The sequence below is a fragment of the Lagopus muta genome, chromosome 7 (assembly GCF_023343835.1).
Source record: "Lagopus muta isolate bLagMut1 chromosome 7, bLagMut1 primary, whole genome shotgun sequence".
In the NCBI taxonomy this organism is placed as follows: domain Eukaryota; kingdom Metazoa; phylum Chordata; class Aves; order Galliformes; family Phasianidae; genus Lagopus; species Lagopus muta.
Window position 1 is genome coordinate 18,027,223 of NC_064439.1, and position 15,701 is coordinate 18,042,923.

The window sequence follows — 15,701 nt, forward strand, 5'->3', positions numbered from 1 at the left end:
GGAGGTAAACACTACAGCTGTGTTTCTGCAATTCAGAACCCCTAACTATGAGGTACTGTATCATCTGCACTGACTGCACGGTCTGTCTGTCTCTCAACAAATTCCAAGAAATACATGTAAGTGTCGAGACTCCAGTAATCCTCAACTCAACTGACATCCAGATGAACACTACTCAAATGTGGCTAACTCCACAGGGAGTCACAGCCCCCTCCACACATTCCCCAGGGCTCAAATCCAGGTGGCTAATAAGGCCAGCCGCAGCCTCACTCAAACATCAGGACTCCGTTGCAAGCCAGTGTTGCACTTGACTTCATAAACTGACCCATTAAAAACAAACATTACAGAAATGCCAAGTGGAAAAAAAAAAAAACCATCATCTTTAACAATCTTACGCAGTTTCAACTAAAACAAACATTTTTCCAGATCCAATGAGATGCTTACAACATACATATTGCAGTGGGGAAAAAAAAATCAACACTGTATTACTTCACTTGTTCTACTACAAGCAATCCAACTCCCACGTATGATACGAACTGTGCTTCCTGGAATTCCAAACTGCCAAGATCTTCTTGTGTCTCTAAATCAAGTTGCATCCACGAGGACCCAAGCAGGTAGAAGCCTGACTACACAAAAGCTAATTGTGCAAATGTCAGATGTCTGCCTCGTATCTCTTTCACATGGATTATTCCAGCTCCCTCATGATAAGCATAAGGAAGAATAGCCTGTAGTAAAATGTTGCCTATTTCTACTCCTGTAAATACTATAATTAAATCATTCTTGAAATAAGATTATCAAGAAAAATGTCTTGACCATAATAGCGTGATGGGGAAAAAAGTTTTTTTGTAAACAGCTGCGCTATAAATTCTAAACTTAGCTTCTCTAGGCTCTCTTTGGACAGCAGCACTAAGAACTTACACACATTAATCAGCTCTCCAAGTCAGGACCTAAAGCCTTTAACATACTATTTCATAAGCACACATCCTCTCATGGAGCCTAATATCAATTTCTTCCTACAGCGACTTTGCCCAGTTTTTTGATTCAGAAGTTCTGAACACATCAAAAATGCCCACAATGCAGTGCCATAACAGTCAACGCTGACATCAGCACAACTGAAAGCAATTGCCACCAATCTTGAAGGGAGTCAACACACCATGAGTCAGTTAAGTCAGCTCACTCAGGAAAAACACATTTTTCAAGCAATACTAAAAAAGTATATATTTATTGTAAAAAAAGAAAAAAGCATACTGGGATTACTTCTTAGTTCATCTACTTCTTATGCACTGTATATGTATGATTATAAGCCAAATAACTACCAGATAACTTAATATGTCTATTAACAAGCTTAAGTTTACCAAAATTGCAGTTTCTCTCACGCACACAGAAATATGGCTCCAGCAGAGCCAAGACACGAGACAGCTTTCAGTCACCACAATGTGCTTTCCAACAAACAGCTGACCATTTAAACCCAGAATACTGGCAACAACCTCACTATCAAAACCACAGAAGTCAATCAGCCAGGAGGCTTGCACAGCCTACACAACTCCATCAGTTCCACTGACAAGCAGTATGTAGCAGGTCAGCTGGGAAAAAAAAAAAATAAATAAAAAGAAGGTAGACATCGTAACTGAAAGTACATAGGAAACTCATTTCTGCTGTTAAGCTCTCTGGTGATCCACCTACCTAAGTTACATGCTCTTGAGCTAGTCTGCTTCATTCAGTTGTTAAGCAAGTCTAACTTCAGTGCAAGCAACTAGCCCTTCTTTCTCAACTGCAGCTTAAAACAAACAATAAGAAATCTTCTGAGCACATCAGTATGGAAACATCTGCCTTGAGTGCAAGACTTGGGTCTTCTTAACAATTAAAAGTAAGCTGAAGCACATTCAAATGTGATACAGTTTCTGGTTTTGTTTCTAGACAAAAATGCAAACAGAAAAACTAAGCTCCAGCCTCCTGGAAGGATGATGAAGGGGTTGCTTCTGTAAGTGTGGTCCACCTTCTGTGTCTGACAAATGATTATGTTTTGGTTTCCGATCGAAGCTCAGTTTCTCTCCATTAAGGACTTCATCGAGACACCTCAGAGACATGCACCACGTTTGTAATTCACTAGCATACATGCAGTTCTTAAAATTTTAACTATTATAAAGCTGTTTTATCCCTTCTCCAAACATGGGGTCATTTAAGAACCACTTAAACCTATGCTGTATGACAAATAGGACAGATTTCTTCACTTCTTCTTTTAAAAAACAAATCAGCTCTTTGTACAGTACGCAGACACAAGGTGGAAACACAAACTGAATACAATGGGGAGAGAACTCATTTAAGCTGACTGCTTAACAAATTCCATCAGTGAAGAAGAGCAGTGTAATGCCCGTCAAAGCAATTTTCTTTGGTGAACTCCATAAAGTATCAGGCAGCAGTAATACAAGGCTTATTTCAGAAGTCAGTGCAGTTTTCCTTCATACACTGGGTCAAGAGAAGACAGGAATAACTACACTAAATCCTGATGAGAATTTCCTACCATGAGCCAGAAAATCCTTCCTTTCAGCCACCATCTCTCTTCTCCCCTCTACAATTTTTCTTGTGTTGTCAAACTGAATGTATCAAACTCAGTAATAAGAAAAAAACCATTCCTCTTAAAACTTCACACTGCTGGTGATCTTCCCGGGACAAGGAAAAAAATGACCTTTCTTTATGAAGGGTGGTGGTTTTGATTTTCTGTTGACAAATATTTGGAGAGCACATTGATTCCAATCTGTTCTTGCTTCCACCAACAGATCTGCTCTGAAGGAGCAGGAAACACATTCCAGCACATTATGAAATTACTAGATGTGAGATGGGAAAAAGAGGAGGAACAAGACTGTTCAACTCTATGCCAAAAATTCACACCCTGGGAAGTCTTCCTAACATTTTTATAGTACACTACAGTAGAAAAGAAAATACAGTACAGCAAGCAGTTCATGTAAACACCCTGCCAGCCACTGATGAAACTAAAAATTCAGTTTTACACTCATTGTCTTTAGCTTTGAAAACTAAAAATAGTTCACAATGACCCACGGCACTGAACTATCCTTTGATTTTTATACAAAGAATTTATTTTTAAGAGAGAAAAAAAACACAACTTCATCTTTCAAAACATCCTCCTTTTAGCTTTTGCTGGAAAACAAACTACAAGTAGTGATGAGAATGATTCTCTCACTAAAAATCTGACATCACGCAGCTTGAGTTAATAACATACAACTGAAAAACAGAAAAGAACCGCATGTAATCACAAAAAAAAGTGGGTTGTAATTGATTTCTTGGTTGCTTTTTTTTGCTCAGAGGTTTACCTGAGTCCTCAATACTTACCATTATTAAATAAATAAGAGGACAGAATAAAGACATTTCTTTATTTAGAAGTACTGTATGACAAAAGCCAATTCAAAGTAAGCACTAGATTCTGAAATTTAGAACAATAACCATAAAAGTATTAAGCAGACAAAAATATACAAGACCCCCATCACAGATAAGAAGAAAATAACCACACCAACAGCTGTTTGAAGAAACAGAAAAGAACAATTAGAGATTGCTTTACAAAAAAGTCTTCCCGAATAGATGGAATTATGACAGAAAACAGAGCTATTTTCTACTGTCACTGAGATACCTCAGCAAACACTGCCCATACCATCATTGTAAATAGCAACATGTAACAAAGCACCTACCACTCTGGCCGCTCTTTCCTGAGATTCACACTTTCTGCAGAACCAAGGTCCAGTGGGTACTTGAACAATTCCATAGCAAGCTGTTTTGAACAAGACACAATATGTCAGCAAAATTGCAGTATCTCTACAGCATAACACTACGCTTTTTTGCGAAATTCATATTAATACATCTCACATCAATGACCCAAATTCACACCTACACACCGCACATGAAGTTCTACCACAACGGTACCAGACATCAAGAACAATTACCTTCCACTTCAATTTATGAAAAAATGCTTGCTTCAATTAATTTTTAAGTAATGTAATAATTCAAAAGCAGCAATACATTTTATATGCAACATGTTTTGCTATTTATTTACCAGCAAAACAGGTGACGTACCTTACAATAATAAGCACTCATTTGTCGTACTGATTTTTCTTAACACAAAACCAAAAGTGACTTACAGGGTTTGAGATGGCCACACCACATTCATACGCTCAGTTACAACCATGTTTTCTTACACTTTATGAATAACATAACCCTTTTTAGGTAAAAAATCCATTGTGAACTTAACAATGAGAAAAAGTTGGCTTTTTTGCCCTGAAAATTCATGTGAAGCTTTAAATACAAACCAATCTGAGCATCACGACTAACGCCGTAACTGTAAGCAGGCTACAACATAAACCCTTAGGAAAGGGCTGCTTGGAGATGTGCACATTTCTCTGCCAGCCTATCATCAATATTTTTATAGTACGTTGATACAGAAGTCTGATAAGAAATTTAACAGAAAAAGAGTTTAGCAACTTGGCAGTACTGCTTATGTTCAAAATGCACAGATCAAAAAACGTTGAGAACTCCTGACAGAGTGATGGTATCCCAATTTGCTCATAGCACTTAGTTCTTCTATCTGCATGGTTTTAATGACTAGTAACAACCCATAAAGCCAAAAATGTTTCTCAAAAAACATAATCATGACTCTGACCTTGTGTTTTTAATGCCTCAATAGCCAGTTAGGATATTTTATTTAAATTTTTAAAAATCTGGGGGATCACATATTAATAGTTTAAATTAATAAGGAAAGTTGAGATCATATTGCTATCTTCTACCATATATCCCAAAACATTGTTGGTTTTGTGCTAGCCTGTATAAACAAACAACAAACTAATGCAGCAGCAGTATGTAAAACAGCTTTCCTTGCACGACACAGCTATCCCTTCCACAAGGCACCTTTCCTTCTACGAAGAAGCGTTAATGAAACTACTTTCCTATTCTGTGCATACACTTAGTCATACTAAGATCAGTTGTCAGATTTTCAAATACATTATCCAAGCACTGACAGACCAAACTACCTGATAACCCTGTACAAGAAAAAATTTTAACATGAGAGAAAACATCTAATTTTAGCTGCATTTGTATTAGCTACAGACAGGAGGGGGGGGATTCTGAATTCCTCTATAAATTCAGTGGGAGACTTCAAGCATGCAATCACACATTTAAATTACCAGAAGGCAGTGCAGAGTAAGAAACTAACTGCAGAATGCAACTCTGAGATGGGGCTGCCAATGAAATCCAAAGGCAACACAAGCTGGGAAAAAAAAACCAAAGCTGAAGTACTTAGTACGAATGTAGAAGTATCTCCAGAGCCTAACAGAATTCCACCACAGCTTTGTGCTCTGACACACTGTGATATTATTTCTCGAGTTTCTTGTTTTCCTTTGGTTTATTCTACAATTGCACAAAGGAAAACGCATTGAGGAATTCTGTACTTCCCAACTTGCCAGTGGCATAATGCTGGAAAAGGTGTCTCCTCTCATTTAATTAAAACTAACTACAATAATTTTAAAATGCAGTTAAGAATATCTCATTGGGAATTCTTATATCTGATCTTCAAATGAGGAGCTCCAGCCTTTACCTTGATAACCACTGCAGAAAGACTACAAAAAGAAAATCCGGAATCAACATGTTTCTTCTACCATCTTCACACAACATGTCAAATTAAAAACAGAAAACATTACCAACACAATACATCAAAACATACAGTTCTCCCTTTCTTATTATCACTAAAACAGCACCTGGATTTAGAAGCAGGACTTTGCATGCTTCCTTCCATATTCAAATTCAGATTTGGACCTGAACTTAAAGAAGTGCAATACTCTTGCACCCAACTTACTTAATTCTCTCTATTAGGAATACTTCCTAAACCTTCTTGTTACTTTTTCAGTTCAGTGAGTACTGGCAGCACCCAGCTGCTATCATCAGATCTGCTCACTGAAACCATCAGTGAGACTCTAAATCTAAATGAAGATGCTAAACTTAATACAATAGTAGTAGTAGGTGGTTCAGATATGACTTCTTAAACTATTCATGTTCTGGTGTTCTTTTTCACGATCCCGAGGTTCCACAAAAGCAGTTAACTTACCAGTTAACTTTATTCAGCTCTTAAAACAACACGAAACTAATTCAGAAGTTAGCTGATTTCACAGATACTGTCAGCTCCTCTCTGCCTGAACTCCAGCATCAAGACTAACTGAATTCTTCTGCACGTCTCCTTAAATGAAGGCTGCTATTTAAGAACATATACGTGCAACAAACAGCTACTATGTCATCTTATTTTAAGACCAAGCATTAGAGACGTGTTAATAGTACTTTCACACACATTAGGCATTCAGACTAGTAAACTGGATTGAGAATGTTACCTCTCCTCCCATTTATTTACCACCTAGGAGTCAGAACCAACCATGGAGTTCACATGAGTGTTTGGGAGTTTGTAGCGAGAAACTACAATTTTATTTCCTAGTTCTGTTACACATAAAGCAAAAGTGATTGTAACTGCCTTTCTTACAACATAAGCAACATAAGAACTCAATAGAAATAGTGTTATCAGAAGGGTCGGCCCGCTGACAAAAATGAAACAGAGAACACGCCAGCTCCTGTGCTGAGCTGGAAACCAACCAACCGGTCTCACTAATCCAAACAAATCCTGCATCAGCCGCTGTGACCGGCATCCTCCTGCTGCACAACCACAACAGGAAGCCTCCCTGCTTACCAGGTGACCTCGGAAAAACGACATTCAGAGAAATGCAGGCAGGGGCAGAAATCACATGACAGCTGAGCTGTCCCTACACGCTGCCACATCCCAGTCCCAAACCCTCCTCAGCTACTGGCTGACAGTTTATCTAACTTGGGCAAGGCAGAGACAACAGGAATCAGGAAGAGGAAGAATGAGACAAAGCAACAACTGCCAGGCCAGAAGCCAGGACAGAACTTTGGGGGAAGAAAAAAAGAAAAAAAAGAAAATAAAAAAGACAGGAGTTTTCAGCAGTCCCCAGACTGCAATAGGTGAGGCTGTCAGCGGGGTGCAAAGGACAGGGAAGCACAAGACTGCAAGGTCCGAGGGGAAGGAGAAGGGATGGAAAACTGGAAGCACAGTTCCTTGTCTCTACCAGTCATAACACAGGAAGTCACGGCGTAGGAAGTCTCACGTGAGGGAAAAGACAGACAGACAGACAGACGGCGAGGCGCGGGATGACAGGCCGGGTCAGATCAGTCAGCACAAGAGCCCGCAGGCAGGGAAACAACTAGGGGGTGCCACGAGGGGCCGCTGGGGGCGGGGGGCGGCCAGGGGCACGGACGCGGGCCCAGAGGACAGGGAGCCCAGGAAGAGGGCGCGGGCCCCCCGCCCACTCACCTTGATGCACTGCGACATTGCAGCCGTGCCCGTCGCAGTAAACGAGCGGGTTCTCGGCCCAGCCCCTCTCGTCGGAGCACACGCAGCAGCCGCCGATCATCTCCTTCATGCTAGTGGAGAACTCGCCCTCCAGTGACACCGGCAGCAGCAGCGGCTCGCTAGAGACCATCTAAGGGTTAAACACACCGCCGTCAGCGCCGCACACGCACACACGCGCTTCGCCCCCGCCTGTCCGATCCCTGCCGCCGTCTGCCCTCAGTCGCTCAGCCGCCGCCGCCGCCACCACCGCCGCCACGGCGACGATTTCGGGCCCATGGCCGTGGGCCGAGCGCCGCTCCTCGACCCCCCCCCCCCCGCGCCCGACCCGGCGGCCGGGTGCGTCAGTCAGCACGGGGCGGCCCGGCGGCGGCCGGCGGAGCGGGGCGGCGCGCAGCGGGCGGCGGGCAGAGCGGGCCGCGCGCAAGCGCACTGCGCGCCCCCGCGGGGAAGGCCCGGGCCCGGGCCTCCTCGCGATGGTTCGGAGCCGCCCAGGGAACGTGCGCGGCGGCCGAGCGCGCGCCCCCCACCTCGGCTCCGACCGCCGCGCCGAGAGAGCGTGCGCGAGCGCGCGGGGCCCCGCCGCCGGGCCCGCCCGCCCCTCGCTTCGCCTCGCCCGGCCGCCACCTGAGCGAGGGCCCGGCCCGGCCGCGCGGCCCCGCGGCCCCGCACCCACCTCGGCGCGCTGCCACTCCGCCTCCGCCGGGCGCGCCATGCCGTCGCCGCCGCCTCCGGGCGGGCCCCGGCCCCGCGCTCCCCGCGCCGCGGCCCGCTGCCGGGGCTGCTGGCGGGCCGGGCCGCGCCGCGCCGAGCCGCCTCCCCGCGTAGCCCAGGCGAGCGCTGGCCGGGCGCCGCGCTGCCCCCCTCCCCTCGCGGCGCGGGGGCGGGGAGGTGGCAGACATGCGCCCCGCTCCCACCGCCATGTCGCCGCTCGTGCCCCCTTCAGGGGACTGACGGAGTCGCCCCCGCCGCTCCCTCCTCCCGCCCCGCGACTTTTACCGTCCCGTTCGTTCGCGACGCGGCCGCGGGGCTCGCGCGTTACCGCCGCCAACTCGTATGGCCTCCGTCCCCTCGCTCGCTGCGCACGCGGGAGCCGCGCGCTCCCGCCACCCTCGCGCCTTTCCGCTCTCCGCTTCGTGGAGCCGCGGAACGGAGGCGCCGGCGGCCCCGCGCCGCTCTGCTGCGGGGAGGCGGGAGGTGGGACCGGGAGGGCGCTGGGAGGCGCGGGCTCGCACGCGGCTGTCCCGCCGCACTCGGAGGTGCCCGTTCCCTCCGGGAGGTTGGGTGGGATTTATTGATTTGGGGCGAGGCGGCATTGTTTTTAAAATGTTTTTATTTATTCGGAGGGGTGGGGGGGGTATTTGTTATTATTTTATTGAAGTTAAATGCTTGAATTTAAAACAAAATTAAAAATTAACATTAAAAAATCGCAAAACTGATTGAGCGGAGGCAGCCTGCACTGAGGACGGCCCCGAGCTGCACGGTGCTCCGTTGCAGGCAGGTACGGTGCTCCTGGCTGTGCTCGGGAGCACAGAAATGCACACATCCCTGCCCGGTCCTCCCTCACCCACCCCAGGGACGTTATATATTTATTTTATTTTTGCATTTGTATTGGGCCAGGAAGCCCTCACTGCTTTATCTCCGTTGCCACGCTAAAAGGCAGACATGTAGAATTTGTGTGGTGAACGGGTGCTTTTTGTGATAGTTTTGCAAGGCCAGCTCAGTCGATACGGTATCTGAGCAAATCACTGCTGAGTTGTGTGCATTCTTGGACGCCTGGCTACCTGGGCCTATACATATATATGTGTTTTAAACGTTGTTAATTAACGTGTATGGGAGCAGGAAGACGGGATCTGGGTAAGGATGTGCCCAGCTCCACCCCCAGAGCCGCAGTGCAGGCAGGACAGCTCAGGTCAAGCTCTTTTCTCTCCCTGAAAGTTTTAAGTGAAATTAGATAAATAGAGGCAGAATGGAGGGCAAAAGCAAGGGGAGTGATGGAGGCAGCTTCCTCCGTGAAGGCCCAGCCCAGCGCAATTAGCATGGCCATTTGGGACACGCTGTAGCATTTCTCTGTAAATGCACGCTCCCATATCCCTGAGTCTAGACATTTTTAACACATGAGACAAAAAACAAAACAAAACAAAACAGTGGAGGATATCCGGATGTGGAATGTTTCAGTTTGCATAAAATAATGCAGTTAGTGCTCCCAAAAACACCACCCTGCACAAAACTGCCCTATCTTAGCAAGGAACAACACACATTTGGACTCGGAATTATTTGTATGATAAAACACACAACGCTATTTTTATTACTTTTAAGGCCCGTAAAAAAAATACGCTGAAAATTGCAGGTGTGAGCAATTACTGTGTGAGGAAATAAAGCAGCCAATAGATCACACTGTTTTAAAAAAAGGCAAATGATTTGAAGGTAGATGCACCCTCCTGGCCCTTCCTCATTCGTGTCAAGAAAATGACATCTAATTTAAAAAGCATTCCCAATGATTCTGTTAACCCTGACAAGGAAAAAAAAAATCACGATACAGCAGCAGCAAATCTGTCCTTTATTTCCCTGACAGGTAAATTAAAATAAATATCCTTTTGAAAGGAAAACATATTAAGTATATTTTAATTTGTTGGATTAATGTATACATACAGTAAAGCTTGTATTGCAACAAACAGTTGTACATTTTTATCACTGCTTTTTTTTTTCTTTCTTTTTCTTTTTTAATTAATTGAGACGGTTTTCCTGCAACTTCCTCTTTGAACAGCAACGCGTGCAGCTGCCGGTAGCGCTGGGTTTGGGGCTTTGGCTTTTTTGATGTTAGTGATTCTGAAACCCAATTTCTGGCTTTATAAAAATGCATCACTAAAGCAAAAAATTAATTGCTTTGCAACAACTTGATTAAAGCCGCACCGAGGAATCAAGAATACATCTATGAGAAGCCCACTGCATTGTTTCCAAATAAAAATATTTTACTCAGAGAGCGTTTAACACCAGCTTAGCAGTGAACAGCTTGAAACTTTGCTTTGGTCCAAATTCAGTCAAACCGAATACACTGAACCATTTCATTAAGGATTTGTCGTATTTCTTTTGTGGCTTTCTGATCAGTTCTTTCTACAGAGGGAATGTAAATGAACGGAAAGAAACTCCATGACTCCCAGCTTATGGTGCTGCGTAATATTTGATGGGGAAATTTAGATAACCTCTGGATAGTTCTGTAAAACAATTGTTTAGACGAGACCTTTGAAATGCAAAATAGGAAAAGAAATGCATTACCACTAAATAAATTCTGCAACCACTAAGCCTGTAACAGCTATGGAATCAGAAGGTAAAATCTTGTAGTGTATGTGTTCTTATGATTGTAGTATTTAATAAGCACTGACATGACACAGAAGGCCAATTTTCTGTTTGAAAAAAGAAGCCTGTCCTTCTTATAGTGATATATAAGATTAAAATAATTAGAGAGGAATATAGTTCAGGGGGTAAGAATGAATAATTTCATTGTTAATCTAAATGCGAGGAGAAAAGCCAGTTCTCTTAAAAGAAACCTACAGAATCTAACACCCAGACAAGTTTGGTTATAACAAACATACAACAGGGTGATACATATCCACATTTTTTTTAGATATTTTTAAAATAGAATTAATGCATAAGTGAATGAAAATTACACTGCCCACATGTAAAGCACTTCTAAAGTTGAAGGGATCCCTCACAAAAATGTTAACATACAGTGCTGCGTGGCACTTCAGCTTCGTTAGCAAAAATAAAGAGGTATTCACCTTAAATTTTTACTAGCCATTCATCACTCCCAACAACAATGCTGGGATCTGCATACTTGCTTTAAATTTCACTGCTTTTTCTCTACAAAGTATACAATCACTGTAACTTCAGTGAATAAAACAAAGCACTGAACAAGCAGAAGTCTTTCCTTTACAGAGGCACATTATTGGTTGGATGTAAGCATCAGAGGAGTCCTCCACGGATAAGAGAAAAAGCAGAGGTTTTACATAAAATGTGCGCTGTATTAGAAAACATCAACTGACATCGGGCTTGGAAATGCCAAGTGGGAAAACTCACTTTACAGCTAATTCTTTAAAGCAAATTTCTAGTCGCCATTTTTAGTCCATTTTCTACTTGCGACTTTGTTGGGAAAGCTTTGATCTTTACCTCTGTACAAAAGGACACACTCTACACAGCGAGCGGATGCAACCGAGACCAGGAAAATTGCAGTAACTCGGAGGTTCTCAATATGTACAATAATACTTCCCCTGTTTATCTCTTTAAAATAGATTGATGCTCGTCTGCTTTTTGTTTCTGCGGGTTTAAATCATTAACGGTCTTCGTGGAAATACATCCTGATCGTGGGTACTTGCTCCATTTCTGGGAAGGCAGCAGCAAAATGGTCACCCTACACAAAGCAGAATGCGACTCCCGCATGCTGACCTTTGCACATAGCGTGTTCTAAATGGCAGTCCGCCTCGGATCCAACAAATTATTCCTGCCCATGTTCAGTTAGGATGGATAATGCACATCCACAACCCACAGTGAAGCGTTAGTGCATCTGTGTGTGCTTACTCTTAAATTATACCAAGAAAGCAAAGTTTAATTTTCCTTTATATTCTTTAATTTAATGGTCAAATCTGTGTTTAACACCTACCCCAATGCAAGCTGCTGAATAACTAGAACGTTCTAACACTTCAGATGCGATGACTTCACCACGGGCAGCCTGCACGTTGCACAAGCACACGTGACACAGGTACAGGGAGCAGCACCAGGGGTCACGCTGGCGCATCTCCTGGACACTGCGCCCCTGCACATCTTGTGCTATTTTCTTTTGTGCAAATGGAATGACAAATTTTGTAATTCCTCAGAGTGGAATGGAAGGGGGAAGAATTCCACCAACTATTGTATTCATTTTCTTGGTTTAAATTGCATTATCACCTTTGGAGACTTTGGTAAATTCCACTTAGCTAGCAGCCATGGATAAGGGTGGTGGTTTTCAAGTACTGCCTCTGTTACTCATGTTGCCATTTAAATGTTAATTTCCGACCTAGGTTTACAGTAAACACCAAACAAGGGATTTTCTTTGAATGAACCATCTCAAACCAAAATTCTAAAGGAAAGGATCCTACACGGGATGTTTTTAAGCGCAGTGATTATTTCCTTGTGAAAGACTTAACATTCCCTAAGTGATACCAGCTAAAAGATTTACATGTGACAGTTAATTTATAATTCTCTACATTAAAAAGACATTTAAACGTTAACCACATTTTTATGTGAGTCAAGTCAAAGCAGTGATAATTACAGTATGATACAAAAGAACCTGAAATAAACTTCCATCAAACCATATTGAATATTAATGTCACGCTAAGCCCTGAAAAGCTGCTTTAGTAAACTCTGGAATTTAGATTGTATGTAACTTGAACATAACATTGGGCTTTTCTTTAAAGTGTACATCACTGCAAAGTTTGGATTTGGGGAGGTACGTATTAATTGACTGGATTTTTATTAAATACATTTACATAGCATCATGCCAAAACCAAGCCTCGGATTACTTTTTCTGCACAGGCATACCTCAGCGTGGGATTTGCCAAATTAACATTCCATATAAATTAACAACCTTTTCTCATGTTTGTGGTGTTACGATGAGCAGCATGATACTGTATCATGTCACTGCTCACGTGTGTTTGATTTCAATTTAGGAATCGTATCTCTGCTACCGCCATACAGGAGAAATGACGTGCTGAATTTCCCAATATCTTAAATACAGACCTATTTTAGGTGGATTTGTATAAAGAAAACACATATCTAATGTGGGCGTGGGAAAGGATAAGCTGGTTTGGTATATACTAAAGCAAATTGGAGTAAATCAACCGCATCCATGGGCTGCATCAGCAGTACCACTCTGCTTTTCCCAGTACCATTTGGACACAACAATGTTACTTTTTTATTTAAAGTGTTTTCTTCTCAACAAGGGGCCACCACTTCCCAATCGCAAAAACACGCCCCAGAATATGTTAATTAATTGTATTGTGTCTCTGAAAGAAAAGAGGTTGCCAAATGCAATAAAAAAAAAAAAAAAAAAAAGGTCTTTCGATCAGAGAGCTCCGTTCCCACTGGTTACCATCTAATTTCAATTCCCCACATACGTACGTGGAAGAAATATATCTATGTAGATTGTGACCATGAGGAACTGCCTAAGAGCAAAAGGCTGGCATGGCCACACTGGGATCTGGGAAGCCTCACATTGCTGGAGGACGGAGGGCGCGAGCCTCAGCCCGCGATTTGTCACTCTTACATGGGCACTGCAGAGTGGGGGATGTGGGTTGGTTTTATACCGTGGTACTTCCCCATTAAATGTAACAACGATGCTCCTTTCAAAAAAAAAAAAAAAAAAAAAAAAAAAGTAAAAAAATAAAAAAAATTCCTATGTGAAATACATCAACATGTTCCACACAAATACAAAATAAAGAGCAACAAAGAATGGCAACATGCAGTCTCTCCCTGTATTTTTTTTCCATCTTCCCTTTCCATCAGACGGCCTTTAAATAGCGATATATTCTTTCAGTAAATACAAGAGCATTAAATGTCTTTCTGAATGACGCTTTCTAAATTTGCAGTTACCTTTTGAAAATCACCAAACAGCAATTAACAGTAAACGCATCTCCGGAACACTCAGCAGGAGAGGTAAAACAGAACAAATAAAAGCTTTTTTTCCTCGATTTTAAAGTTATTGCTTTTAGATGCTCCCATGGTGTGGTTTTCCTATTAAATATTTCCAGCCTCCTCAACTTCGCAGTAACAGAAATGCATTTTCCCATCTGAACTACAGCAGGCTTTGATTTGGAGGAGTCCCACAAAGGAGCGGAGCTCACAAAGAGCGAAAGAGGAGTCCGGAGCTGCTATCTCAGACAATGCCCGCGAGCAGGCAACTTCCCGGGGGAGGGGGAAATCACTGCTGAATTATTTTCAACGGTGATATTCATTAATATCATCCTTTAACTTCTTATACTCCTCACTCACAAGACTGCAAAATCTTTGGTGGTGATACGTTAAAAAAAAAAAAAAAATAGCGCGACAACACCAACTGTAATCCTTCCAAATGTACTGCCACACACTGTGAACTAACTTGCTAAAAACGATCACCGTTCTCCTCGAAAGGGCTTCTTTACCAAAATCGCACTCTCTGGAAACAATTCCCCCCTCGCTAACAGGAGCCCTTTCCGTGTCAGTGCTCTTCACGAGCCAACGTGCAGGGCACATTTCTCCCGCAGCAGAGCAGGGCACTTGTTGGAAACCGCCTCAGCATCGGCTCAGGCAGCTCTGCTCTATGCCAACACATGAGAAGGTTCTGGTCGGAACAGCGTACCAAACTATTTAATTCGTAATTATTTTTAGGGGGAAAAAAAAAAAAAAAAAAAAAAAAAAAAAAAAACGCTTTTCCTAGAAAACATTTTTTTTTTTTTTAAAGCCAAAATCCAACAATCACTTGAAAAACGAAAAGAGCGGAAAAATCCAGATTGTGGTGCTTATATGGAACGGGACAAGATTAATCTCCGTTTTTACAAACAGACCAGTACGGCGAGTTCCTTCCAAACTTCTCTGGCTACGTTTGCGATTTCAAACGCTGCAGCTCGGAGCGGTTCCTGTCCGTCCCTGCGAGCAGAGCTGCCCACCATCCGCCCACACACAGATGTTATTTACGCACGAGCCCGCCGCCGGAGCGGGGTTTTACCTTTGCAGTAACAGTGAGGTACGGCCCCACAGGAGCAAGGCGCTCCCGCACCGGAGCCGCCGCGCTGCTGGCTGCGGGCTGCCGGCCGAGTTCCGCGGCCGCGCGGCGGGAGCTGCTCCGCTCTCCCTCAGGCCGGAGGGCCCCGCCGGCCGCACGAACAATGGGAGGGCCCGGCCGCTTCCTCGGGGCCCGGCACCGCTCTCCCGGGGCCCGGCGCGCTTCCCGCCCGGGTCCTCCATCCTCCTACGGCGCCTTCCCGCGGCCCCGGGGCGCCCGGCTCCCCTCGGAGCTCCGTCGGCTCTCGCCGTGCCGCCCGGGCCACCGCGGCTTCCTCCTCCCGGCTACTCACCCTCGCACTCTATCGCCCTCAGCGCAAAGCGTGCCGCAGGGCGAGCGGGACGGCCGGGCTGGCTCGCGGCCAGCCGCGCTCCAAGCCTATCCCGGGGTCGGCGGGGCGGCCTATGGGAGCCGCGCAGCCCCGCTCGCAGCCCCGACCTCCTCCCGCCCCGCGTGCCGAGAGCTCAGCGGGCGGGAGGGGAGGCAGCCGCGCGGCCCCACCTG

The 15,701-nt window shown here is 44.4% G+C and overlaps 1 protein-coding gene across 3 annotated transcripts in view; it reads right to left on the reverse strand.

Annotated features, from left to right (window-relative positions):
- The window catches only part of MLLT10 (MLLT10 histone lysine methyltransferase DOT1L cofactor), a 118,889-nt gene extending 104,099 nt beyond the window's left edge, over positions 1–14,790 (reverse strand). For 2 of the 3 annotated variants that reach the window (XM_048950413.1, XM_048950412.1), the window contains exons 1-3: positions 8,082–8,152; positions 7,370–7,538; positions 3,699–3,778 (exon numbers count right to left, since the gene is read on the reverse strand). In XM_048950413.1, coding sequence (XP_048806370.1) covers positions 3,699–3,778; positions 7,370–7,538; positions 8,082–8,120 — 288 coding nt within the window. In that variant the 5' untranslated portion in view covers positions 8,121–8,152. Of the gene's footprint in view, positions 1–3,698; positions 3,779–7,369; positions 7,539–8,081; positions 8,153–8,404 lie in introns of those variants that run through there. The other variant, XM_048950414.1, reaches the window with a different exon arrangement.
- Positions 14,791–15,701: the final 911 nt, after the last annotated feature.